Here is a 27,261-nt window from a genome sequence, read left to right as displayed (position 1 = left end):
ATTCTTCTTTAGTGCATAAGTTATTTAAAAGTTTTTTGGGGGGAGACATCTGGATGGCTCAGGCGGTTGAGCATCTGACTCTTGATCTCAGCTCAGATCACGATCTCAGGGTCATGGGATCGAGACCAGCTTTGTGCTGAGCACTGAGCTTGCTTGGGATTCTCTCTCTCTCTCTCTCTCTCTCTCTCTCTCCCTCTCTCCCTCTCCCCCTCTCCCTCTCCCTCTGCCCTTCCCCTGTTGGTTCTCTCTCTCTTTAAAACAAAATTTTTTAGGAGAGCCTGGGTGGCTCAGTCGGTTAGGCAACTGACTTGGGTTCAGGTCATGATCTCACGGCTCGTGGGTTCGAGCCCCGCATCAGGCTCTGTGCTTAGAGGTCAGAGCCTGGAGCCTGCTTCAGGTTCTGTGTCTCCCTCTCTCTCTGTTCCTCCCCTGCTCGTTCTCTGTCTCTCTCTGTCAAAAATAAATGAACATTAAAAAAATTTTTTCTAAATAAATAATTTTTTTTAATTTTAAGTTTTTTTTAAATATCCAAATGTTTTTGGTGAGTACCTTCAAAATCACCATGAATGGTTAGAACTGTTTGAATGTTAACTGTGCCTAACTAATCATGTTAGAATTTTGTGTGTTCATTAGAGTAACACTTTTTTCTAATGTTTATTTGAGAGAGAGAGAGAGAGAGTGTGTGTGTGTGTGTGTGTGAGAGAGAGAGAGAGAGTGGGGGAGGGGCAGAGAGAGAGGGAGACACAGAATCGGAAGCGGGTCCCAGGCTCTGAGCTGTCAGCACAGAGCCAGACGTGGGGCTCGAACTCCCAACCTGTGAGATCATAACCTGAGCTGAAGTTGGACACTTAACCACCCAGGCGCCCCTAAAGTAACCCTCTATTAAGCAGAAGGCCATCCCTGACCAGGCTGAAAAATATATGAAGTTTCCTATAAAGAAACAGAACATCGAAAACCCCACAGTATGTATGACCAGAAACCGCATGTTCACAATGAAACACGTGATGGAAAGCAAGGTTCCCTTTCCATCTGACAGCACGGATTGCCCCCCAGGCACCTCTCCGCCACCCCAGGACCATGGTACGATAATCACGCCTGTGTTCGCTGCAATATGAATGGCCTCTGTCACAAAGACACCCCAGACACATGACTTAAATAATGTGAAAGGTTATTCCTCTGTCAGGTAAGAGCTCGGGTGGTTGCCCAGGACAGGGACAGCAACACTACTCTGGAGGGTCCCATGCCCCTTCTTTCTTGCCACTCTACCTAAGATGCGGCTCACATGGCCCACATGTCAGCCAGTAGGAAGGAGGAAAGAGAAGAAATGGAAGGCATACGCTGTGAGGATACAGCTGGACGTCACATGGGACACTTGCATTCACATCCTGTCGGCCAGAACTTAGTCACAGGGCCACACCTAAGCTGCAGGGGGAGGCTAGGAGATGTAGTGTTTATTCTGGGTAGCAAGTGCCCAGCCAAGTGGGGCGTTCTATTTGTTTGTTTGTTTGTTTGTTTGTTTGTTTGTTTGTTTGTTTTAAGTAGGCTCCTCACCAAGCACAGAGCCCAACACAGGGCTTGAACTCACAGCCCTGAGCTCAAGACCTGAGCTGAAGTGACACCTGGGTGGCTCATTGGTTAAGCATCTGACTCTTGATCTCAGCTCAGATCTTTTTTTTTTTTTTTATGAATATAATTTATTGTCAAATTGGCTTACAAACAACACCCAGTGCTCATCCCAACAAGTGCCCTCCTCAATGTGCATCACCCACTCTCCCCTCTCCCCCCGCCCCCCGCCATCCACCCTCAGTTTGTTCTCTGTTTTTAAGAGTCTCTGGTGGTTTGCCTCCCTCCCTGTCTGTTTTTTTTCCCCTTCCCCTCCCCCATGGTCTTCTGTTAAGTTTCTCAAGATCCACATATGAGTGTAAACATGATATCTGTCCTTCTCTGACTAACTTATTTCACTCAGCATAATACCTTCCAGTTCCATCCATGTTGCTGCAAATGGCAGGATTTCATTCTTTCTCCTTGCCAAGTAGTATTCCATTGTATATATAAACCACATCTTCTTTATCCATTCGTCAGTTGATGGACATTTAGGCTCTTTCCATCATTTGGCTATTGTTGAAAGTGCTGCTATAAACATTGGGATACAAGTGCCCCCGTGCCTCAGCACTCCCGTATCCCTTGGGTAAATTCCTAGCAGTGCTATTGCTGGGTCATGGGGTAGATCTATTTTGAATTTTTTGAGGAGCCTCCACGCTGTTTTCCAGAGCGTTAGCTCAGATCGTGATCTCAGGATTGTGAGTTCAAGCCATGGTCTCCCTCCACGCTGGGGGTGGAGCCTATTTAAAAAAAAAAAAAAAAGACCTGAGCTGAAATCAAGAGTCAGACACTTCACCTACTGAGCCACCCAGGTGCTGCCCTGGGAGTTCTGTTATTAGAAGGAGAAGGGTAGAATGGATAATACAAGACAATCAGAAGCGGCTGCCACATCACCCTGGCCTTGCCTGTGAATACTCTCGATTCATGGGGCTCCTCTTCCTCTTTCAGAATCCTAGAAAAAGATGAAAGCAATATTGATGCCTGCCAAATCCTAGCTGTGCATGAACTTGCAAGAGAAGGAAACATAACCATAGTAAGTTCTTTCAAGACTCAGGAGTCAGACCTTGAAACACGCACAGCCTGAGAGGAAGCCCTCTTAGTGCCCTCATCCCCAGGGTCTTGGAGGGTGCTCCCTGGATCTCAGCTCCTTCCCTCCCTCCCTCCCTCCTACTCCCTGTCAAGGGGAAGTCCTCTGGTTTGCTCTTTGGGTCGGCAGTGAAGTTGACTGTGGTTCGGGTTCACCTGGATAAGCCTTGGGATCCTCACTCATAAAGTGGAGAAAATTCCCACCACTTTGTGAGGTTGTTATAAGGATTAAACGGGATGACAAACGGGAGAGCTTGGAACAGTGCCTGATGTCACGAAATGCCATTTAAAAAAAAAATTTTTTTTAAGTCAATAAATGTTTATGTAAGGATTTTCACATGTGATTCCTTCCACTGCCAATCACCATAGTTCCCCCTAAGTCCAAATCTAATCTTCAAAATAACCCAGAGTTCTTTCTGTTGGGCATCTTTGATCTCCACTTGAATATGGACGTACCTCAAGAATTCCCCACCTGTAGTCTTTGGGATCCAATTTTTGTACTTTAGGGCCACGTTTGGGGTCAGAGTAGATACATCTGCCTCGTTCTCAATTTCAAACAGCCTCTGAATGTGAATGAGTCCAAATCATATTCACCCCTAAACCAGCACACCCTAGAATTGTACAGATTGTTGGGATACTCCACTACCTAAGATTTTTTAAATTTGTTAGGTCTTTCGCAGAGTTTTAGCAGATAGATGTCTTGTCGAACACATAGTTCTGTGAATAAAGGAAACCACGCATATACTCTATTAGGCGTTTCCAATGATGTAGGTCTGCAGAAAAAGCAGGTATTGGCCAGGTAGGCCTAGCCCCAAACTTGCTCCTAAGCCCTGTAGTGTTCCACAGAAACCCAAAACAGCCCCCAAACACAGAAACAGTTCTTCATGAAAACCTCAATACCAGGATAGGTTTTTATCTTTAAGAAGAGTTTGCATTCTCAACCCATAACATTGCCTTTTGAGTAAATACACTGCTTCTGTGAAAAGCGTGGCAAATCAGGAGTCGCTAAGGGGTCATGATAGGAAGAAGAAGCTTCCGGTTCCTTCTGCGCAGCTCTGAGATTGTGGGTTTTGTGTGGTGGGGTGAGACAGAGGGTACAGTCCATGTTTAGAAGGAACCCTCAAAAGAGGCCCCAGCACCATCGCTGGGTAGGAACCAGAGAACAGATGGGCCTGTCTTCAACTTCATGCAACCCAGGAGCCTTGGGCAGGCCTTCCCCGGGGCCTGAGGGTTAATCCTAGGGGCAGAGTTGTCTGAATGCCCCTCCTTCACCCCCCATCTCTCCCTGGCCCAGGCTGCTCAGTGCTAAGCTTGCTTTGCACTGACTGAGCAGAGTAGACCTGCCCCATCCGGGGTTTCACTCCTGGCACTTCTTTGCAACCGGGAACTAAGAACTCCCCGCTCCTCGCTCCTCGGTAGGGAATGGACAGAGGAGTCAACCGGAAAGGACAAAGGCTTTGGAGTCAGTCACCCGGTTGGCTGAGTGACCTCAAGCAAATTATCTAACCTTTCTGACCCTCTGTCTGCTGGGCTGGACAATTCAGACAGCTCTATTGACTTCCAGGCCCTTTGAGAGGATTCACTGGCATGACAAGGGGACACCAGTGTGGTGACTCATGTCACCATGGAGCAGAGGCTCGAGGCCAGGGACTCGCCATGACCATCTGCTCTTGGGCCAGCCCAGGTGATGTGCCGCCGGCCTGGTCAGCCGCTGTGTGGGCACCATGACAGCTGGCTTCTGGCTCTGGCCGGGTGGGTCCGAAAGGGCAACTTCTCTTCGCAAATCCATGAACAAAGGGGCACTGCCAGCTCTTGGGTGCATAAGCTCCTGAAAGTTCCACTACGGGGCTTTGAAATCATGCTGGTGCCTGGGCCCATCCCAGTCCAGTTGAACCCAAATCTCTGGGGCTGGCCTCTGGGCATGGGTGTTTTAAGATCTCCCAGGGGGTGCTAAGGGACGGCAGGGTTGTGAACCTCTGCCCAACTTCCACTTTATAAATTGCCTCTGACGTTGTCTGTTTTGTCCCCACAGGCTGCCAATCATGTTAGAAACCTGATTAAGGCACTGGAGACAAGAGAGCCCCAAAATCCAAACCTCCATCTTAAAAAAATCCTTGTGGTTAGCAGGCTGGTAAGAAGGCTCTTTTCCAGGTTTCTGAAATCTTGCTTCTGGCCAGGTGTTCCTAAGGGGAGCCCTATGGCCCCCCTGGGAGCCCCCTGAGGACCCTGCCCTCCCCTCTTTGGCTCCAACTTGGCCTCTCAGGCCGATGGCCCATACCTAGCGGCCCCTACCCGCCTCTGAACAATACCTGTGTCTCATACACTCCGTTTCCTTGGCCCAGATGTCGCTCAGGGACGCTGTAAGGATCAGAGCCATTGGGTCTGACAGTGCTTTTAGAGTAGGAGGCTCCTTTTTTGGGGGAAGAGAGCAGTGTTGTGGCTGTTACACGGCAGAGCGATGCCTGCCTCTAGCTCGGGGTGCCAGGGCACCCAACTGCCATATTGTCTCTCTGTGGAAGTGACCTGGAAAGTCAGGCCTGCCCGCACCCCCTCTGCCATCAGGCAGGTGCAAACAGACCAGGTCGCCAAACAGTCTGTCTCTGTCAGACCCTTCAGCCCCAAAGCAGATTGACTAGAAGGAGTTGCTGCAAAATCTGGGGTGGCTGTGGGGCCTCAGGAACCAGAACCGTGTGGTTGAATGCCACTGGGACGCCATCCCTCCCTCAGGGACACACACCTGTGTCTGCTTCTCTGTGCTCGTTCTCCACACACACGGCCGGGAACATGGCTGCCCTCGGGGCCACATCCCACCAACAGGGCACGAAGAGCTCTGCCCCCCCTTCAGTTTTTGAAAAACTTCTTGGCAACTCAGACAGGAGGTGGGCCCTTTGGAGGGACCTGTGCCTGGAGGCAAATTCCACAGATGTGGCCAGTGAGAGGCTTTGGAAGCTGGACAAGTGCACAGCCCCGGCTATATGGGTCATGGGCCCCTCTTAGTCTCTCCTGAGCACCTGAAACGGGACTGCCAAAGTGTCCCCCACTTCTGACACGGCCTTGCTCGGACAGGCTGGACTGACGGGTCTCCCTATTCCCACGTGTCCGTTCCTTGCAGTGTGGAAGGCACCAGGCGATTCTGCAGCTGGTGTGTGGCTTCATCGAGCGCACGTTCGTGGCCACAGCCGCCTACGCCCACGTGGCCACAGAGCTGGGCTATCTCTTCATCCTACGGGACCAAGTGAAGGAGGCATCTCTGTGGTACTCGGAGGCCATGAAATTGGACGAGAGCAGTGTGGCTGCCTTGACAGGTCTATGCGGTCCGGGCAAGGGAGGGGGTGGGGGGTGCGGGAAGGCAGGTCGCAAGGTAGCCTCCGTGGGTCCAGAAGAGAGGCGCTGGGAAGCATCTTCCCCAGAGGGTGTGTGAGTTTTGGAGTACATTGTATGATGGGGTGCCTTTCCATGAATTGGTGTCTGTTTGAGAGACAGAGAGAGAGAGAGAGAGAGAGAGTGTGTGTGTGTGTGTGTGAGTGGAGGGGCAGAGGGAGTGAGGGAATCTCAAGCAGGCTCCACATATGGGGCTCGATCCCACAACCCTGGGGTCATGACCTGGGCCGAAATCAAGAGTTAAGCACTCAACCAACTGAGTCACCCAGGCACCCCATGAATCAGTAAGCATAGGTGTAAGAGACACAGGAACTGTCAGAGTGTGGCCGCAGCCACTCGGATCTGCATCAGACCTCCGATGTCCACACTGTGACCCCCTGGAGGACCAGCAGCCTGCCCCTTCCGCTCGGGGGCCCCGCCTCTTCTCAGGCCCGGCAAGGCCAGTGTTGGAGAGGGTCCCAGTCCGGGAGCACCCAACCCAAAGCCCCTAGACTCTTCCTCTGCAGGCCCTGAGCTGAAAGGCCACCAGAGCAATAGTTTTGAGAGTTTTACTTCCCTGTCTGTCCAGAGGCCCGCCCACCCCGCTCTAGAGAAACGTCAGTAAGTTTCCCAGACCCCAATTTTCATTTTACACATTTTGTTTTTAAGCCTTCAAATCTACGGCGTGTGGTGAACTCTGAACCAGCAATTTAATTTTGGTTGAGGAAACTGTATGGTCCCAGGCTCAAGGCAGGCTGGCTCCTTGCCCCAGCTCTCAGGAGCCGTGTCTTTTGGGTCCAGCCACTTCTCTCTATGGTCCAGGCTCTTCGCCAGCACAGCACGGTTAGCTGAGAGGTTGTTCACCACGTCAGCTGACTCGTGAGCCCATGCATCTTCCTCCACTTCCAAACCCATAAAATCCTGGAAGGCGTTTTGAAAAGATAACGCAGCCCTAGAAACAGAGAAAGCTGCCTTTGGTGGACCAGAAGCTTTGAGAACGTCACATTTCTAGAGGATATAAAACAGATAGCATCAAAAGTAAGGAAATGACAAGCCACTCTGGAAAGCCGTAGGCCAACATGGTACACAGACGGGGCAGCTAAAGAAACGACTAGACCCGTTTTCTCCCAAAGAGCTCCAAGAAAAACAAAAGTTGACAAATAACAAGGGGCGTCTGGGTGACTCAGTCGGTTGAGTGTCTGACTCTTGGTTTCGGCTCAGGTCATGATCTCACGCTTTGTGAGATTGAGCCCCGCGTCGGGCTCTGCGCTCCCAGCGCCTGCTGGGCATTCTCTCTCTCCCTCTCTCGCCTCTCTTTCTCACTCTCTCTTTCTCAAAATAAAAAAATAAACATTAAAAAAAAAGCAAAAAAAAAAAAAGCAAGCTCATGGTCGCTGGAGGCTGGGAGCTACACAAGCCACGGGGCAGTCAGCGAGATGACAGGGGGACCAGAGAATGGAATCAAGGAGACCTTTCAAGGCGGTGGGGCAGGAGGGAGCAGAGCAGAGCCCCTGTTTCCCACCACCACCAGGGACATGAAGGACAAAAAGACTTGCTCCACGCACAGGCCACACCCCCTAGGACAGCCCCCACCCAGCTCAGTCCTTCCCCACTTCCTCATTCAGGGGAGCCCCCTCGCCAGTCAGCCAGAAGGGAAGTCCAGTGCCCAGAAAAACAGTGACCTTAACAATTTGGGAAATCTGCCTCAGCTGCTAATACTCATCAGTCTAGACCGTTTGTAAATCTGCTAACAGTTTGAAAGAGGGGCCAAGTGGACCATGCAAAGCCAAGGCCCTCTGAGGAGCCAAGTTTAAAGCCAGATACAGAAAAGACTTCGCCACCCCCCACTAAAACACCAGGGTTTTCAGAGGCTACAATGTCAGTCAATAAGTAAAGAAGAGGCTACTATGGCAAAGATTGTAGAGAACGAAAAAGTTACTGCACATTACAAATATGATTGCAAAGTAAATTAACTCCATAGGTGAGCCAAATAGTGGGAGGCATATAAGTGAAAAACCAAGATGTTCATTAGGAAGACAGTCAGGAATAAATACACCAAAATGACCAAGAAATATCTAAAAAAGAGATTCCTCTTTTATAGTAGTAGAAGTAGAAGGATTTGTCTTCCCAAACTCAAAACACATTACAGAACGCCAGTAGGTAAGTCAGCTCCAAGTCAATGCTGGAGTAAACAAGGCGATAAACAGAACAGAAACAGGTCTTACAAATAAAGTGACATATCAAACCAATATGGCGGTAGGTTTCAACAATTCATGGTTGGACATCTGGCTATCCAGTATGAAAAACGTAAAGGGAAGTTCCCAGCTCACGCCACATTCAGAAATAAACTTCAGGGGCGCCTGGCTGGCTCAGTTGGTAAAGCATGTGACTATTAATCTTGAGGTCGTGAGTTCAAGCCCCACATCAGGGGTAAAAATTATTTTAAAAAATGTTTTTTTAATTTAAAAGCTCCAGATGAATTAAACATTTAAACATAAAAGTTCAGTTGGACTTGGGTTCCCTGGAGGAAACTCAGAAGCCCTTAAAGAAAATATTTTACTGATCTATGTAAAACTCTAAAACTAATGGATGGCAAAAGACAGTGAAAAATAGTTAAAAGGTGAATGGCAAACTGGTAGAAAATGTTTGCTATAAAGGGTTAATAATCTTAATATTTATGAAGAGAAAACAAATCGCCCTAAAATAAAATCAGGCTAGGGGCGCCTGGGTGGCTCAGCCGGTTAAGCGTCTGACTTTGGCTCGGGTCATGATCTCACGGTTCGTGGGTTCGAGCCCCGCATCGGGCTCTGTGCTGACAGCTCAGAGCCTGGAGCCTGCTTCAGAACCTGTGTCTCCTTCTCTCTCTCTCCTTCTTCCCTCCCCCGCTCGTGCTCTGTCTCTGTCTCTCAGAAATAAATAAAAATTAAAAAAAAAAAAAAAAAAAAGAATCAGGCTAAAGCTAGGTACAGGAGATTCACAGGAGAAAGGAAGGGGGCATTAAATGTATGGAAAAATGCTCCTTTCCCCTCTTAGTGAAAAAAAAAAAAGGAACTAAAATGAGTTGTTTTTCACGTTTTCACTGGCAAAGAGTGAAGCACGTCGTCGAGGTTGTGGGGAAAGGCTACTTTCAAATTCTTGGCAGTAACACTAATTCAAACATCTCCGGAGGACAAGTTGGCCTTATCTATCAACATTTTAGATATACACGCCCTTTGACCAATCAACTCGACTGCAGGAATTAGAACGCGGAAATGTGTTTACTGTGGCACTGGAGCATTTAAGCATCGAAAGCAAACTAGATGCGAAATGAGGTGTCCTTCAACGGGGCAGTAGTTAAATAAAATGGCCCAGCCACGGTGCATGGTTAAAGGCAGAGCACGAGCTAGGGATATGCTTCCCTGCCTGCCTCGTGCCTCGAATTCTTTACCAGGAGCGAGCATCGCTCTTTACGTTTGCGGAGATGTTGGGAAAGGCCCCCTGCACAGCCGCCCGTCCTTCCGCTGTCTCATCCCTGCTCTTGGCCCGCGGGCCTGCTGGCTCCGTGTCCGAGCTGGCCCCTCATGCTTGTTCTGCCCCGTTCCCAGGGATCATCTGGTGCCAGATCTTGGACGGCCACCTGGAGGAGGCTGAACAGCAGTTGGAATTTATGAAGGAGGTGCAGCAGTGTCTCGGGAAGTCTGAGGTCAGAGCTCCCTGGGGACGCGGGCCGCTCCAGGCTTGTGTCCCCGGCCCTCCCCTCGCCCCAGTTTCCGGCACCCAGCAGCCAACACGGCCCGGACTCCTGCTTTGCGCTCGCCTCCCCACGGCCCACCTGGCGTTGGTGCCGAGACCTGGGCTTGCCTCCCCCAGGTGCTGGTTTTCCTCCAGGCCCTTCTGGCGTCCAGGAAGCAAAAGGGGGAGCAGGAGGCCACCCGGCTCCTGAAGGAGGCTGCGGGGCTGCACTTTGCCGGCATGCAGGGCCTCCCCCTGGGCTCCGAGTACTTCGAAAAGCTGGACCCCCTCTTCCTGGTCTGCATCGCCAGGGAGTACTTGTTCTTCTGCCCCAAGCAGGTTAGAGGAAGTCCCATCTGCACGGCGGGGGTCTGGAGCATAGGCCTGGATGGGGGCAAAGACCTCGTCTGGCCCCATCAGCAGGTGGCTCTGAGCCCCTGAAGTTCGGGGACCCATTGCTTTTCAATTTTTTTTTTTTAATGTTTATTTATTTTCGAGAGACTGAGAGAGACAGAGCGTGTGCAGGGGAGGAGCAGAGAGAGAGAGAGAGAGAGACAGACAGACACACACACACACACACACACACACAGAATCTGAAGCAGGCTCCGGGCTCTGAGCTGTCAGCACAGCCCCCAGGGGGATCCCGCTGCTGCTGGCCCACAGACCACACTCGCGGGAACAGGGCACTGCTCCACGCCTCTGCCTTTATCCTAGACAATAACCAGCTCCCTTTTTCCCCCACGAGTCTTCTAAGAAGTCTGTTGGTCTTTACCTCTTTGCCTGCTTTACTTGTTTGCCTATTTGCCCAGCCAGTCAAGATTCTCCGTGGGCAAGGATCTTATCTCGCTATCGTAATGTCCCCCCCCAGTGCCACGTAATGAGTCATTCCACAAATATCGATTAAGGGCACCACCGTGTGCCGGACGCCGTGGTAGGTACTGGGGACACGACCGTCGGCAAAACAAAGTCCCCATTCTCTGCAGCTTATGCCGTAGCACTAGATGGCACGGACTGGATAAGAAACACGAGGAAGCAAGTAAAATTCTTTCACTGAGAGAGTGTTTCCTGAGAGGTTTAGGAGTCTCTCTGGAAGGGGGCAAACCGTCCAGCCAGGCCCCGTGTTCCTACAGCCCCGGTCGCCGGGCCAGATCGTGTCTCCACTTCTCAAACAAGTCGCTGTGATCATGAATCCTGTCGTCAAAGCGGCGCCAGCTCTGATCGACCCCCTGTATGTGATGGCTCAGGTCAAGTACCTCTCAGGTGAGCCCGCGTCTGCTCATCCGTTCAGCCACCGCCCCGGGGGGTCGCAGCCCCCTGCCTCAGGCGGTTTACACAGACACACACACACCCCCTCACCAGGCCTGGCCACATCCCTGGCCTCCACTCCCCAGACACCGGCCTGACTTGCCTCACCAGCAGGGGTCTCTCCCACCCGCCCTGCTACTGGAGGCTTCCTCGCTCTGAGCGGGGTACCGCGGCTGAAGTGGCTGAACTTCAGTTCCGCACAGGGGCTGCTCCGATACCGGGATCCACCGGTGCTCAGGATAGGCAGAAATGCCCTCATGAGGTCTGCATTGTAGTAAGGGGAAATAGACGATCCTCGGAACAGAGAAGCACGAGGCCTTGTTTGTTAGGACACAGGAATTCCGTGGAGGAAACCAAAGCGGGGGAGGGGATGGGAACTGGCAGGGTCGCAGTTATTAAAAGGTGGGCAGGAGGGCATCACGGGGAGGTGGGACCCTGTAGCATTCGGCTCTCCGAGCCTCAGGGTGGCCAGAGCAATGTCCTTCCAGCTTCTTCTGTCTCGAGACCCAGGTCCTGGAGAGAGAGGGAAAGGGGAGACGCGTCCCGGGGAACCTTGCTGTCCCCCTGAGGACTCTCCACCTGTGGCCTTGCACCCCAGTCTGCCTGGAAGGCAGGCTGATCTCTGGTGCGCTGGGGGCTTCTGAAGGATCCCAAATGCCATGGCATGTGTCTGGCTTCTGGCACGGCCTGGCGTGGGTCACACCGTGCAGAGACAGCCCCTCCCCCAACCCTGTCTTCATCGTGGGCCTCCCCGTTGTCATCTGGGTTTCCAGGTTTACCCACAAGCTTCAGGGGCTCCTGGGTACGAGGCAAGGGCAGGAGCACTCCCCCAGGGGTGCGGGCAGCTGGCAACAAGCAAGTTAAGGGCCAAAGCAAGGTCTCCAGCTGCTTAGGTTGCCATAGTGACATCTTTGCATTTCTGCAGCAGCGCACATGGAAGGAGCAGGGAGTTTGGGACCCAGAAGCAGCTGCTCCCCTCCCCGCCAGGTTATGGGCCCTGAGCGGGAGCTGTTGAGGGACCTGGATGGAGAGAGAGGGGGACTCTCCTACCAGCTCACTGCACCCCACCCCTGGGCTTGCACTGCTGCCGGCTGTGGGCCAGTCTGGCTGCACGGAGAGCCCTCAGCCCCTGAGCGCCAAGGCAGGCAGAGCTCAGCCTCAGGAGCCGATGGCCCTGGGTCTAAATGCTGACTTTGTCCCTCGTAAGCTGAGTTACTCACGTAACTGGGTTCCAGTCCTACATCTAAAAGACACAGACAATACCGCCCATCTTGCAGGGCTGGGCACATAGTAACCCCGACTTTCCAAAAGTGCTTTGCATAAAGCAAGTGCTTCGTAAGATGGGACGATTACAGTTGCTGTTTTTGTTAGGTTTCGTTCTGCTCTGAGGTGTGGGACTCGAGACTTAAGCGTCCCCCGGAGCTTCTGGACAGAGCAGTGACGTGCCTTAGCCATCTCCTCGAGGGTTGCCCCACAGTCTGAGTTTCCAGGCTTTTGTCCGGGTAGTTGTAATTTCAAGAAGAGACCTCTGAGTGAAACAGAACAGAACTGGGTGAAATGGCCAACTCGTGTATTTCTGGGTAACAGAACACACAACATTCATTCTGCCTCTACATACTGGGTCCTGGGAGTCCCCCAGGGACCCCTGGATGTAGAGGTCTGTTTATCGTTTCTAGGAGAGTTAGAGAATGCCCAGAGCACCCTGCAGCGTTGCCTGGAGCTGGACCCCACCTCCGTGGACGCCCACCTCCTCATGTCCCACGTCTACCTGGCGCAGGGCAATTTTGCCATGTGCTCCCACTGCTTAGAGCTGGGCGTCAGTCACAACTTCCAGGTGGGGGTCCTCTGTGCCCAGTCGCCCCGCCCCCGCCTCCCCAAGCCCAGCTGGCCAACAGCCCCCACTTGCCCTGGGAGAGGCCCCAGGAGCTCCCGGCATCCCTCAGACCCTTCTGCGGGCCAAAGGCCAGGGCAGGCTCGGTGGGCTTCCGCGGCCTTCTCCAGTCCGGGCGCCTTGAGCAGCAGCCGTGAACCGGGGCCCCACACTCCACTCTGCTCCTCTAGGTCCGAGACCACCCCCTCTACCACTTGGTCAAGGCCAGGGCCCTCAACAAGTGTGGGGACTATCCGGAAGCCATAAGGACGCTGAAAATGGTCATAAAATTACCAACTCGGAAGACGGAAGAAGGCAAGAAATTCCGCGGGCCCTCCATGCAGCCCAGTGAGCGGGCGTCCCTCTTACTGGAACTGGCAGACGCCCTCCGCATGAATGGGGAGCTGGTAAGAAATACCACGCTCTCGTCGCTGGGGACTGGGGCATGTTGGAGGTCCGGGGTAAGCCTGGGAACCAGGCTCTTTGGTTCTGGCTGATGTTTATTCGTTCTGTTATTCGAGCCTTTATTCATTTGGGAGCATATCTTACCCCCGCCCAAAGGCCTCGATGGCTCCCGTTGCCCTCTAGATAACGTCCAAAGCCTACTGAGCCCCACCTGATCTGTCCCCTGCCTGCCTGCCTGCCTCACTGTCCCCATGAGGATCTCACAGAGTTAGAGCACACAGGCCCATCAGGACAGCCACGGGTGGTTGTGCAGATTGGGTAAGGCACAGCCCCGGTAGACGCCATCATCACACCACAGTCTTTACGAAGTGTGTCCCCTTGGGAGTTTTGTGGTATATCATTTGCTCAACTGTATGAGGCAGCCCTGGGGCCTTGGCAGGTCTGGCTTGGCAAAGACAGGAAGCACCTGAGCGTCCTACGCTGGTGTGAAGGAGCAGCGGGGAACACGGGGTGGGGGGCGGGGGGTAGAGCTGACTCCACAGGCTCCCACGGCCTCCCTGTCCTCACTCACTCACCTGCTCGGCGGAGAGGGTCGGCAGAGTTCCAGGACCATCTCTAATCCGCCAGTACGGGGGCATCTGGCTGCCATAGAGAAGGAACAGCTCGCGAGGCCCTTTTCTCCTTAAAGTTAAAAACTGCCTTCTGGGGGGCGCCTGGTTGGCTCAGTCGGTTGGGTCTCTGACCTCCGCTCAGGTCATGATCTCACAGTTCGTGAGTTCGAGCCCCGTGTAGGGCTCTGTGCTGACGGCTCAGATTCTGTGTCTCCCTCTCTCTCTCCCCTCCCTGCATGCACGCTCTGTGTCTCTCACTCTCTCTCTCTGTCTCTCAAAAATAAATAAACATTAAAAAAGAAACCCGCCTTCTGGGTAGAGGTGGGGATGTGGAAGCCTGTTTGTTGTCCTTTCCTCCTTTAAATCTGCCAAACGGAGCACAGGAATTAAAAGTAGAGAAGGAGGGGCGCCTGGGTGGCGCAGTCGGTTAGGCGTCCGACTTCAGCCAGGTCACGATCTTGCGGTCCGTGGGTTCGAGCCCCGCATCAGGCTCTGGGCTGATGGCTCAGAGCCTGGAGCCTGTTTCCGATTCTGTGTCTCCCTCTCTCTCTGCCCCTCCCCCGTTCATGCTCTGTCTCTCTCTGTCCCAAAAATGAATAAACGTTGAAAAAAAAAAAATTTAAAAGTAGAGAAGGAATCTCCACCTAGGACAAACCTAGGGAACGGCCACATCCCAGCACAGTCGATTCAGTCAGTCGATTCAGCTATTGACTGAGGGCCAGCTAGCTGCCAGGCACCATCTGGCAGCTGGGGATAGAGGAGAGAAGCTAGCAAGGTCCTTTTGGAGCTTACCATCGGTGGGCGAGAGAGAAAGCAGGGTGCAGTGAGGCGGGGCCCGAGGTTCCTGCCTTTGCTTGAAACCTTCTGAACTGGAGATGTGCTCAAGCGGGGAGAAGCAGGGGCATTCCTAGAGGGACTCGGGTCCAGCCCGTGGAAGGGCAGGGCCACTGGGCAAGAACTCCCCGCTCAGATGCCTCCTTGCTTCTCTCCGTCCGGGCTCCTTTCTAGGAGACGTGGCCCGAGGAAAGTAAGGAGGGAAATAATGTGAAAAAGAGTTCTGCAGTGTGCTTTTCTAAGATGACAGATCTGCAGACTCAGCCTTCACAGTGAGCCAGGGGTTCTGTACTGACCCCAGCTTCTCATTACGCCCACCCCCAAAAGGAAGACCCACAGAAAGCTCAGGGGAAACGTGAGCCTAGGGCAGCTGTGCTAGACCCTGTCTGTCCCCAGCCTAGTTCCTGGGCAAAGGGCCAGGTTAGGGGGGACCGGTCCCATTTGAGGAAGGGGTCCAATATGGTGATTACAGGGAAGGACAGAGGTGAGGGAAGGAGGAGAAGAAGGGAAGGAAAGAAGAAAGGGGGGGAGGGAAGGAAGGAAAGGAGGAAAGAGGGGAGAGGAAACAAAATCACAAGCAAAAGACAAGTAAAGATTACACTTGGGGAGAAAGAGTTCTATAAAAAATGGAAGAGATACTTTTTTTAAAGTTTATTTATTTTGAGAGAGAGCATGTGATCGCTTCTTGGCCTTTTGGCTAAGATCAAGTGTGAAAGAGAGCATGTGAGCAGGGGACGGGTGGAGAGAGAGGAAGAGAGAGGGAGAGAGAGAGAACCCCAAGCAGGCTCCACACTGCCAGCACTGAGCCCAACGTGGGGCTCGAACTCTCCAACCCTGAGATCATGACCTGAGCTGAAATCAAGAGTCGGACACTCAACCAGCTGAGCCACCCAGGCATCCCTAAGAAGAAATACTTCTAAGAGATCAGGGGAGAGCCCCACGTTGGGTGTGGAAATTACTTTTAAATAAAGAAATAAACAGATAAATAAATAAGTAAATAAATATTTAAAAAATCCTAATACTAATATCCTAATGGAGTCATGGGAACCAAGGATTAACGGTCACTGGGGGCGCCTGGGTGGCTCAGTCAGTTGAGCGTCCAACTTCAGCTCAGGTCGTGATCTCACGGTTCGCGAGTTCGAGCCCCACCTCTGGTTCTCTGCTGTCAGCACAGAGCTCACTTCGGATCCCCTGTCCTCCCACTCTCTATACCTCTCCCCATATACCTCTCTATACCTTTGGGCTTGACCCAAAGCCAGTATAATTGCTAAGTTCTTAAAATAAAAGTTATTAAAATCAAAATAACAATAACATCCTATAAAAAAATTCAGGGAGAAGGTGGCATTATCATAAGCATGCTAATTGTTTCCACTTTATAGAGTGTGGGGAAAAAATGTACACAAGACATTTCTTAATAGAAAGATGACTCTTGGTAGAATTTAAGAGGCGATCTCCACCACATTAATCAAGAGTTAAGAAGAAAAGAAAGGACCAAGCAGGTCATAAAGGCAGAAATAAAGCCAAACACAACAGCATGTAAAAATGAAAACGGGTGCCTGGGGGGCTCAGTCGGTTAAGCATCCAACTTCAGCTCAGGTCATGATCTTACAGTTTGTGAGTTTGAGCCTTGCGTCGGGCTCTGTGCTGACAGCTCGGAGCCTGGAGCCTGCTTGGGATTCTGTGTCTCCCTCTCTCTCTGCCCCTCCCCTGCTCATGCTGCCTCTCTCTCTCTCTCTCTCTCTCTCTCTCTCAAAAAATAAATATTTTTTAAAAAATGAAAACAGAAAGTTTTCTGTTGCCAGAAAACCCAAGAACGTATCTGTGGTAACAAAATTGTAAATGAAATAAATGTACCTCTTAAAAGAGGCATCAGAGTGGTTTAAACTAGCAACGGAGAGAACCCTTACTCTCTATACTTCAAACACCAAAGGGCCCAGGGTGAGAGGAAAAAGATGGTACAAATATACCAAGCAAACAAAAAGAAAGCAGAGGTTGAGGAAGAAATGTCTGGTAAGGCTGAATCCCAGTCAGAAAGTACCAAAATGGGGAAAGAAAGTAACTTTGTTAAAATAACCAAGGGCATGAATATAATGAGGAAATAATTCAAACAGACCGCTAACGTGCCAAATACAATAACATTAAAATACTTTTTTTTTTTTTTTTCAACGTTTATTTATTCTGGGGACAGAGAGAGACAGAGCATGAACGGGGGAGGGGCAGAGAGAGAGGGAGACACAGAATCAGAAACAGGCTCCAGGCTCTGAGCCATCAGCCCAGAGCCCGACGCGGGGCTCGAACTCACGGACCGCGAGATCGTGACCTGGCTGAAGTCGGATGCTTAACCGACTGCGCCACCCAGGCGCCCCTAAAATACTTTTGACCGAAAGCAGGAAAGTACAAGGAGATGCATCCATCGGTCTCCCACAAGAAGGAATTGCCAACAGATGTAGAGGTGCTAAGGAACAGTCGAGGGTTTCTGTACCCCCAGCTAGCCGGGCGCCTTTCCCCTGCCCCCAGGAAGAGTGGTGGTGGACAGTGAAGGGATCTCTCTTCTTTATGCCCCTGGAGCCTCTCTGCAGGTGGATGTGAGCCATCCTCCCCTCGCCTTCCGTGGAGCAAGGCTGCTCCTGGCTGTCTCCATCTTTCATTTCTCTCTGGGGGCAGGAGTGGGAAGAGGGATCCCTTTAAGTCGCCTCCAAGAGATTTCAAGTGTTTTCAGGTCACCCGTGGTGGGTGACAGCTAACAGAGGTCTGTTGGGTTCCCATGCTCTAGCATGAGGCCACCAAGGTCATGCAGGACGCCATCAACGAGTTCAGTGGCACACCGGAGGAGATCCGCGTCGCCATTGCCAACGTGGACCTGGCCCTGAGCAGTGGGAACGTGGACGTGGCCCTGAGCATGCTGAGGAACATCACACCCAAGCAGCCCTTCTACGTGGAAGCCAAGGAGAAGATGGCCACCATCTACCTGCAGACCCGCAAAGACATCCGCCTCTACATCGGCTGCTACCGGTAAGCCCCAGGCAGCGCCCTGACAGCCTCCTTCCCGGTGGTGTTTTAGGGAGTGGCTTCTCCAGGTTGTGTTTCCTCAACCTGGGTCTCCAGTCTGCACCCTCCAAGTGTGTTAGATGCAACGCAACTACAGAATTTCCCATGGGTCCGCACTTGAGCGTGATAGCTTAGCCAGGCCGGCTCACTGCCGAGTTCTGAAGATACAGAACTGAATCCATCCTGCTTGGCCTCCCCCGAATGGCCCACATTCTGGTGGGAACCACGGGTATGCACTTTTGCCCTGGCCCCGGACTCTGCCTGTCCTTGAAGAAATGTCCAGTGACTCGATGTGGCCAAGGTGAGGTGCAGGAGGGTGGAGAGCTGTCTTTATGATTTGACCTTCCCAGCCCCTCCCTCAAGCAGAACTCTATCTAGGCAATCCAGGTGGGAGGCAGCGCTGGGGGGCGGGGAGCCAAAGCGAAGAGCGGTGGGACGCTAATAGTGGGGTGGGGTGACACGGCCACACCATAGTTTTAGAAAGAGCAGATGCCTGCTTATGCAGAGGGGCCTAGAGGGTTAGGACTGGAGGCCAGAAGAAAGGGTAGACGTTCTGGCATGGTCCAGATAACAGATAAGCAGAGCTTGGACTAAGGTAGCTAGCACGGTGCCTCGTGCACAGTGGGCTTTCAGTAAGTATTAGGTGAACGAATGAATGAATGAATGAATGGGAAAGAAGAGTTGGAGATGAATTCAGAAACACAAAGAGTGCACAGGTTCAAGCTAAGTCTTTGGTTACTTTTGCAGGGAACTCTGTGAACAACTGCCTGGCCCCCACACCAGCCTGCTACTGGGGGATGCTTTCATGAACATTCAGGAGGTGAGTGAAAGCCCCGTGGCCTTGCCAAGTGGCCCCCCAATCTCATGTCTCCAGTGGGAGAAAAGAGAGAACGAGACCTTTGGACGCTTTCCCTACCAGCCTGAGAAGGCCCTGGAGGCTTATGACGAGGCCTATAGAAAGAACCCACACGATGCATCGCTGGTCAGCAGGATCGGGCAAGCCTATGTGAAGACCCACCAGTACACCAAGGTCAGGCTAGGCTGGGGTGGGGAGAGGTGTGGGCCAGCCCAGCAGGGAAGAGGGAGGGGGGTGCATGAGTGGAAGTTTCTGGATGGGAAGGGAGTGGCTGCGTTCCCACCATAGCTCCCTGTTGAAGTAGGTGGGGGAGGGGGGCTGGCTAGGGGAGAATTCAGAAGCTATACACACACACACACACACACACACACACACACACACACACGCCGAGCCTGAGCCCTCTGCCAGCTGGGAGGGCCTTCTCATCGCAGGCTTCTGTGTTCTGGAGGGACACACAGGTGTGGTGGCCGCCGAGGAGAACACGGTTTGAGGCATTCAAGGTAGAACCAGACCCCGAGGCCAATATTTCCTGTTTGCTCAAAGGCAATTAATTATTATGAGGCTGCGCAGAAGATCAACGGACAGGACTTTCTGTGCTGTGATCTCGCTGAACTGCTCCTGAAGTTAAAGAAGTTCAACAAAGCAGAAAAAGTCTTGAAACAGGCACTGGAACACGACTTTGGTGAGGCCCCCTTCGAAGTCACTTCCCTAGCCTACTGCCCCCCACCCTGCAGTCTCTTCCTGCGGAATGGGGATGGGCGCTAGCTGGGGTCCTGAGCCCAGTCCCCTACCCCCCCATCCCTGGCTTCCCAGGCACCAGAGAACACTGATTTGAGTAGTTTCTACTCTTTGCAGCCAAAGACCTCCCAGCCATGATGAACAATGTCAAGTGCTTGCTTTTGCTGGCAAAGGTTTACAAGAGTCATAAAAAAGAAGACGTGATGGGAACTTTGAACAAGGTAATCGACATTAGACAATAGACTCAAGCTCTTTATTGGCCATTTCCTGGTGGGAGCTATAAAAGGAAGGATAGGACTGCAGGTCTGGAAGGCTCCAGGGCTGGCACTCAAAAGAGGACCTGGGTCACACCTCTGACCTCGGCCTTCCATTTATTCCCCGACCTGTGCTCTTTGTTGATGGTGCCCCGGAGTGCCCCAAGCCCGGCTGGGCTGGGTCGGAGAAAGCAGGGAGTCGGCAGGGATGCCCGTGGGATAATAATGGACAATGCGAGCAGCTCCCGGGCACTGAATGCTCTATGGTGGGTTCTGTACTGGGCTTTTTGCTTTCTTATTAATGCTCACAGTAGCCCTTTGAGATACACACTGTGACATTCCTATGTCACAGATATGGCTCCAAGAGGTTAAGAAATGTGCCCAAAGTCAGACTGCCAGTAAATGGGGGAGCTGACAATTGAACCAGGTCTGGCCTGTCCCAGCCTAAGCTCTTTTCTCCCCTGGGCTGCCCCAGTGGGACAGTTCCTGGCCGTTCCTATCCCACCTCCCTCACCCTTTCTCCGCAAGGGTGTGGCTGGCTTCTTGTTCCTGAGATGCCTTCTGCACTTGTACCAGGAAAGCCCACTCTGAGGGCTTGGGACGACTTATTCCCTTGTTTCCCACTGGATTCCCACTCCCGTTTGGCCCTCAGAAAGCCGAGTGCTGATTTGTGCCCACTTCCCAAGACTTAACCCCGGCATCACCAATTCTTCTTGTCCCGATGCTCCCTGGTTACTCACTTGATCATTTTATGTTGTGGATATTTGTGGAGGCTGCCCCAAGTTCCCAGCAGGGCAACATTCAGAGCAAATGCATCCATCAAAACGCAGCCTGCCCTGCGCACCTACTGTGTGCTTCTTCTAGCCCGTAGGAGGGCCAGAGCAAATTAGACACGGTAAGTATCAAGGCGTGATGGAAACAGGTAAACAAGGACAGGCGCAACAGAGTGTTTTGTTTGAGTGCCTTTGCTTCCGTTCTTGCCCCAGGGGCAGCGCCAGCTTGCCTCCTGAGTACTCAGCCAGGGGCCTTGCCTGCCCAGAGTGACCCAGATTTGCTCAAGGGCACTTGAGATGCCCTTTCTGATAATCTGCTGACACAGAAACGAGAGTAGGGATTCTTTCTGTGAATTGGCCAGAGATCTGGCACATCAGGCCCCGGGATTCTGATCCCGAGTTTACTGGTTTCCCAAGGCCATGGACCTCCAGTCTCAGATCCTGAAGCGCGTTGCACTGGAGCAACCAGAAATGATCCCCTCCCAGAAACAACTGGCAGCCTCCGTCTGTGTCCAGTTTGGGGAGCACCACCTGGCAGAGAAGGAGTTTGCCAAGGCAGTGCGGTCTTATAAGGATGCCCTCTTCTACTCGCCTGATGACAATAAGGTGGGGTCCTCAAAGCCAGAGGCTGCTCCTTCTCTTGGGCCCTGCTGCCTTGCGGAGTCCCCTGACTAGGGGCAGAGGCCGGGTCCTTCCCTGTGCCTCCCTGAGGAGCTGCAGGTCAAGGGGCCCGGGACCCTTGGTGTGGGGAGCCTGCTCTGGCTGACCCCAGGGCCCTCAGCCATCAGCCCTTGGACCAAGACTGGGAGGCCTCACTTCGGACAGCTCCTTGTGCGGGGTAGAGCGGGGAAGATGCTCCCAAAAGTCATGTTAGTCTGGCATTTTCAGGTCCCCCTTGGAGGCGCGGGCACAGTGACAGCCGTGGCTGCCAGGGGTCTTTGGGCACGAAGCCAGACTAAGCTTCCAAGGAGGTTTAGAGTCGTGAGGGGGGCGTGGCCCAGATGAGGCAGTGGTGGCTGGAGTCCACACTAGGAGAACCGATGAAGAGCTTAGTGACAGCCATTCATTCGTTCAACACGCACTCATTTAAGAGACGTATCATACGCGCCAGGCACGGTGCTAGGCCCGGGGGGCCATGGGGGGCAAGACAGGGTCCCTGCCCACAGACTGCCTCAGGCAGAGGGACAGATGAGCACATTTTTAGCTCCATTGCCTGCATGTGGGTCTGCACACTGCGGGAACTCAGAAGACGGGTGCCTGGCCCAGAGGCTACCACAGAGGGCTGCCCAGAGGGGGCTAGGTCCAAGCCAAAGGAGGAGGACGAGTTGCCCAGGCCCCCGGTTTCAGAGGTTGGTGGGTAAAACGCGTGGTATGACTGGGGGAGAAGGGGGAGCCGGGGACATATGTTGAAGGTGGAACGAATAAAAATGGACTAGGCGAGAGTGAGACACCAGCCCGAGTTTTCCCATGATGCTCCCTGGTTGATCACATCCGGCCTCGTCCCAGGTGTTGCTGGAGCTGGCCCGCCTCCACCTGCTGCAGGGCCACCTGGACTTGTGTGAGCAGCACTGTGCCGATCTCCTGCAGACGGAGAAGAGCCACGAGATGGCCTCAGTGGTATGGGGCCACAGGACCCCCCCAGGGTCCCCGCCACCGCGCGAGGGCTGCTTCCCGGCCCCATAACTCCGATGCTTGGCTGACCCACCCCCAGGGCCCACCAGGCAGAGGGGACTGAGCACTGGGCCTGATGCCCTTCACGTGGTAGGGGTGGGCCAGCAGCCGGGGCAACATCAGCCTCCCGGGGCCAATCCAAGGGGAGGCGGGGAGGCTGATGGGCTCCAGGGGAAACCACACCCACAGTGGGTGAAGGCAAGGGTGGACAGGTTCCTGGGTTTAAAGAAATACGTCCGGCTCTGCTGGCTGGACCCACTGGTGTCTACCCCTGGGCTTACCTTCCCACCTGTGACCTCACCCCTACACTCCTCCCACCCCAAGCAGGCCCCGTCTTCTGGGCTCCTCCTGTGGCCGCTCCTCCCAGGGCTCAGAGAGGCGACCTTGGACGTCCTTGTCCACCTTCTCTGCTTACCCCCACGCCCACCCAGCCTCCCCACCACAGCCAGGCGAACTGTCAGGAGTCCCGGAGCATTGTGTGTTTTCTGACAGATGATGGCTGACCTGATGTTTCGAAAACAGAAATACGAAGCTGCCGTCAATCTCTACCACCAAGTCCTGGAGAAAGCACCAGGTAACGAACTGCCCACATCAAGACTGCCCACTGAGATGGCCTGCGTCAGTTCCCACCAAGCAAGGGCTGCTCTCCCCCACAAGGGTGGGCCGCCTCCCCTCCTTCCTGACTGAGCAGAGGAAGCCCCTTCCTCTCTGATTGTTCCCAGAGAGACAGGAAACTGATAAAGCACCGATGGAACGTGCTGGCCCTTCCCGAGTCCGAGGGGCCAGTTCCTGGTCTCGGGCAGGGCAGTGCTTGGCCCTGGACCCAGGACAGCCTGTCTGTCTCCAAATCACGGCCACTGGACTGGACATAGCCCCCTTCTGAGGTGACAGCCACCTGGAGGTGGCTAGAAACTCTCCCTGTTGGGTAGCTACATTCCCACCACACCTGAGGCTCAGACGACAGCCCCTGTGGGCCCACAGCCAACTCTGCCCCGAGGCCCAGCAGACTGCGGCCCTTAGGAGCGCGGGGTCCTGGAGCCAGACTGCCTACGTCTAACTCACGGTCTTCCACTTACCAGCTGTGTGACTTTTGGCCGAAAACGTTTGTGTCTCAGTGGAAAGGGAAAAATAGCTACCTCGGTGTGTGTAGGTAAAGCCCTTAATGCTTAACGTACTGTGTAAGCTCTAGCTGCTACTTTTCAGTGTGATGATTATCCTTTGCTCAGCTTTGGAGACCAGGGGAGACATTGAAGCTGCTGGGAGGTCCCCGCTCAGCCCAAATAGGCAGTGTCTGCTGGGCCCCTCACTTCTCCATGCCAGGCCACAGCGCCCAATCGGACTTGGCCGTTGGTTTTCACAGCCTGGCATCTTCTCTCCTATTGTAGACAACTTTCTGGCATGGAATAAACTAATTGACCTGCTATGGAGAAGCGGCAGACTTGAGGATGCCCCTGTCTTCTTCGAATTGGTCAAGAGGATGTCCAGCCGTGTTCCTTTGGAGCCAGGTTTCAACTACTGCAGAGGCATCTACTGCTGGTGAGCTGGGGAGTGGGCGCGTCGTCGGGGCAGTTCCCTGCAGGGGGCCCTTCCTGGCAGGCAAGCTGGGCTTCCGCTCAGCCCTGGGGAAGCAGAAATTCCACTGACTTGCGGGGCAGGCGTTTGGGAGACCAGCCACCCAGCCCTGCTCCGTGCAGACTCCGGGAGTGGCGCCTGTGTGTCCCTGCACTCCCTGGACCTCAGTTTCCCTCTCTGGTTCTTGGTATCTGTTTCTCATTTCCACTACAGGCGCATAGGGCAGCCCAACAAAGCACTGAAGTTCCTAAACAAGGCGCGCAAGGACAGCACTTGGGGCCAGAGTGCCACCTACTACATGGTGCAGATCTGCCTGAACCCGGACAACGAGGTCGTGGGCGGAGAGGTTTTCAAGAACCTGGTGGCGGAGAGCAAGTAGGGGCCCGGCTGACCTCGGGGCGTGTGTGTGGGGTGGAGAAGCCAGGTGCAGGGGCCAGGCCCCTGGGAAAAGCGGGGAGAGCCACGTGGCGGGGTAGAGACCACGTGAGGGCCCGTGGGCCGTGGGCCCGCAGGCGGCCTGCCAGCCTGCCACTCTCACGTCGGACGCCCACAGCTCCACCGACAGGAAGTCCCTCGAGCAACACGCCGTGCGCACCGCCGAGAAGCTGCTGCGCGATTTCTACCCGCGCTCGGACTGGGGCCAGACCCAGCTGCGGCTGCTGCAGAGCCTCTGCCTGCTGGCCACCAGGGACAAGGCCAACGTGGAGGCGGCGCTGGGCACCTTCATCGCGATGGCACAGGCCGAGGTGGGCCGGCTCGCTGGGTGGGCCGCGGGGGGCCGGGCTGGGGGGGCCCAGCGCGCCGACGCCCGCTTCCCACCCGTGTGCAGAAGGACAGCGTCCCCGCCCTGCTGGCCACGGCGCAGGCCCACGCGCTGCTGAAGCAGGTCCCCAAGGCGCGCACGCAGCTGAAGCGTCTGGCCAAGGCCCCGTGGACGCCGGACGAGGCCGAGGACCTGGAGAAGAGCTGGCTCCTGCTGGCTGACGTTTACTGCCAGGGCGGCAAGTTCGACCTGGCCTCGGAGCTGCTGCGGCGCTGCGTGCAATACAACAAGGCAGGGGGGGCGCGCTGCCGTCGGGGAAGCGGGGACGCCCCGTCCGGGCGGCCGGGAGGGGCGCGCGGGGCGTGGGGGCAGAGGAGATGCAAAGGCCGGGGCGAGGCGAGAGGAGGCGCGCAGAGTCGGGGAGCCGGGAGAGGGGAATGCGGGATGGTGAAGAGAGATGGGAAGGGTTCATGAGGTCCAGGCGCCTGCAGGCCAGCGCAGAGCGCTGTGGAGAAAGGGGCCGTGCAAGCAGAGGGGTATCCTAGAAGGCGCGCACAGGTGACCCCTCCCCAGCGAAGGTGGGGTTGCTGCTGGAGTCGGTGAGAGGTCGGCGTGAATGCGGCTCCCCACCCTCCCTTGCCCCGCCCTCCGCCCCGTGTCCCCTCCCCCCACCGCTGGTTCCACCCTGTGCTGGGATGGAGTACGGCTTTCCCTGCAGTCCTGCTTCCGGGCCTATGAGTACATGGGCTTCATCATGGAGAAGGAGCAGGCCTACAAAGACGCGGCCGCCAACTACGAGCTGGCCTGGAAGTACAGTCATCACGCCAGCCCGGCCGTGGGTAAGGCCACCAGCCAGGGCCCATGCGGGTGAGGAGGAAGCTGGGCGGGAGGACCACCACCCTGGCTCTCGGGTGGTCAAGGTGCCACCGTGTGTGTTTCCTCTGCCCCTGGACAGGCTTCAGACTCGCTTTCAACTACTTGAAGGATAAGAGATTTGTGGAGGCCATTGAAGTCTGTCACACGGTAAGCCACCATCGGCGGCTGGGAGGCACCAGGAGGAGGGGCGAGGGGGCGTGGTGACAGGGCCCTGCCTGATGCCACACACCCTTTCTCCCTCTGTTCCCAGGTCCTCGGAGAGCATCCTAACTACCCCCAAATCAGAGAAGAAATTTTGGAAAAGGCCCAAGGGTCTCTGAGGCCCTAGCTGTGGTCAGTGGGAGCCAGGGCGGGGAGGAGCCATCAACCTACAGACATTTCACTTCTACAGAAGTAGAGGTCAGAGTGGGTCAGTGAGAGGAGATTCGAAAATGACGTATTCTTCCCGTGTCTGTATGGTGTGTGGTTTCTTTGGATGGTGCCTCGTCTGATCTAAGGGGCATCCCAAAGCTTTGTGTTTTTCAGGCACAAGAAGCAGTTTTGCTCAGAGGAAAAAAGGGCATCAACCAAGCTAGTTTATGCCGGGCTCATTGGGCACCTTCTGTTGGGCTCCGTTTTTGTTTTTTTTTTTTTTTTTTTTTTTTAACGTTTATTTATTTTGGGGACAGAGAGAGACAGAGCATGAACGGGGGAGGGGCAGAGAGAGAGGGAGACACAGAATCGGAAACAGGCTCCAGGCTCTGAGCCATCCGCCCAGAGCCCGACGCGGGGCTCGAACTCCCAGACCGCGAGATCGTGACCTGGCTGAAGTCGGACGCTTAACCGACTGCGCCATCCAGGCGCCCCGTGGGCTCCGTTTTTATTCCAGACTCTGTGAGGGAGCAAAGAGGTGATTTTTTTAAAAATCCCCACAGCGATTTTAATATGGCTATGTCAGTGCCTCCCCCTCTCCCGTCTGGTCCCCAGAGCCCCCGAGCTCAAGAAGTGACTGCTCGCCCCTGTCCTGCTGCCCGCACACTCTTCCCGGCAGTGGCACAGATAGGAGAGCCAGCTCAGAAGGCCCCGTAGCTGAGGTTCTGTGCGAGGGACGCCATCATCCCGCAGGTTCTGAGGCTCACTGGCTCACTCTGTCCATACATTCTGATTCCTCATCAAGTCCTCGGCTGGCCTCGGCTGGTCCTCTCTAGTTTGGGACAAACATGATTCCCCATGCCTGGTATGGGGAAATACAGCCCAGGAAAAAATAGTTCTCACTTAAGATTTTGTAAAAGACACTGACCAACAAACTTAATCCTCCAGAAACCCGTTCACCACCTCTGGGGACAAAAGCAGTGTCTCTAGTTAGATGACTTGTATTACTTGTACCTGGCAAGAGGGTGACAGCGGTCACTTTTGGCTGGAGCTCCCAACACCTCTCTTCTGTGTTTCATGACGGCAAGAATGGGCCAGTCAGGCCTCAGGGGAAGGACCTCTGAACTGGAAGCCCGGAGTGTGACCTTCCCAAGAGTTTCTACTCTTTGGGCCTCGTGTTCCCTTCCGTGGCAGGAAGTTAGACTAGATCTGTGTTCCCAAACCATGATACAAATCCCTGCCAATGATATGCAGCAGACAGCTGAAGTTGAATAACTATGTGTTAAAACATCATTCCTCTATATTATATATTCTCCATTAGAGGAAAACACGATGAACTGGTGAACTCATGAGTGCTGTCACAATGGTTCTTTTAAGCACATGAATACAATTGATGTAAAGTCAAATACGCACTTAGCGTGAGTGGCACTTAGCGTGAGTGCGAGGACGCAGCTGTGGTACAGTTTTTATGAGTTGTCGTCCAGTGACTACAGCTTGGAAACTGAACCGGTAGGGGTCCCTTGTAGAACAGACAGTTATCCTTCGTGACAGCAGAACCTTGTTTCTATAACATCC

At 53.9% G+C, this 27,261-nt stretch overlaps 1 protein-coding gene across 5 annotated transcripts in view; it reads left to right on the top strand.

The window, feature by feature from the left end:
• The window catches only part of TTC21A (tetratricopeptide repeat domain 21A), a 34,821-nt gene extending 9,034 nt beyond the window's left edge, over window positions 1-25,787 (top strand). For 2 of the 5 annotated variants that reach the window (XM_045436502.1, XM_045436499.1), the window contains exons 7-29: window positions 2,551-2,635; window positions 4,721-4,819; window positions 5,801-5,993; window positions 9,633-9,730; window positions 9,898-10,098; window positions 10,890-11,019; window positions 12,741-12,898; window positions 13,126-13,341; window positions 17,558-17,796; window positions 18,580-18,652; window positions 18,752-18,862; window positions 19,232-19,370; window positions 19,544-19,647; window positions 20,871-21,059; window positions 21,960-22,070; window positions 22,617-22,698; window positions 23,510-23,660; window positions 23,910-24,071; window positions 24,250-24,442; window positions 24,526-24,750; window positions 25,178-25,298; window positions 25,415-25,482; window positions 25,586-25,787. In XM_045436502.1, the coding sequence (XP_045292458.1) occupies window positions 2,551-2,635; window positions 4,721-4,819; window positions 5,801-5,993; window positions 9,633-9,730; window positions 9,898-10,098; window positions 10,890-11,019; window positions 12,741-12,898; window positions 13,126-13,341; window positions 17,558-17,796; window positions 18,580-18,652; window positions 18,752-18,862; window positions 19,232-19,370; window positions 19,544-19,647; window positions 20,871-21,059; window positions 21,960-22,070; window positions 22,617-22,698; window positions 23,510-23,660; window positions 23,910-24,071; window positions 24,250-24,442; window positions 24,526-24,750; window positions 25,178-25,298; window positions 25,415-25,482; window positions 25,586-25,663 (3,226 nt within the window). In that variant the 3' untranslated portion in view covers window positions 25,664-25,787. The remainder of the gene's footprint in view (window positions 1-2,550; window positions 2,636-4,720; window positions 4,820-5,800; window positions 5,994-9,632; window positions 9,731-9,897; window positions 10,099-10,889; window positions 11,020-12,740; window positions 12,899-13,125; window positions 13,342-17,557; window positions 17,797-18,579; window positions 18,653-18,751; window positions 18,863-19,231; window positions 19,371-19,543; window positions 19,648-20,870; window positions 21,060-21,959; window positions 22,071-22,616; window positions 22,699-23,509; window positions 23,661-23,909; window positions 24,072-24,249; window positions 24,443-24,525; window positions 24,751-25,177; window positions 25,299-25,414; window positions 25,483-25,585) is intronic. The other 3 variants (XM_045436500.1, XM_045436501.1, XM_045436503.1) reach the window with 3 other exon arrangements.
• Window positions 25,788-27,261: the final 1,474 nt, after the last annotated feature.

This window comes from Leopardus geoffroyi, chromosome C2 (genome assembly GCF_018350155.1).
Source record: "Leopardus geoffroyi isolate Oge1 chromosome C2, O.geoffroyi_Oge1_pat1.0, whole genome shotgun sequence".
Taxonomy (NCBI): Eukaryota; Metazoa; Chordata; class Mammalia; order Carnivora; family Felidae; genus Leopardus; species Leopardus geoffroyi.
This window is presented reverse-complemented; position numbering and strand designations above follow the sequence as displayed.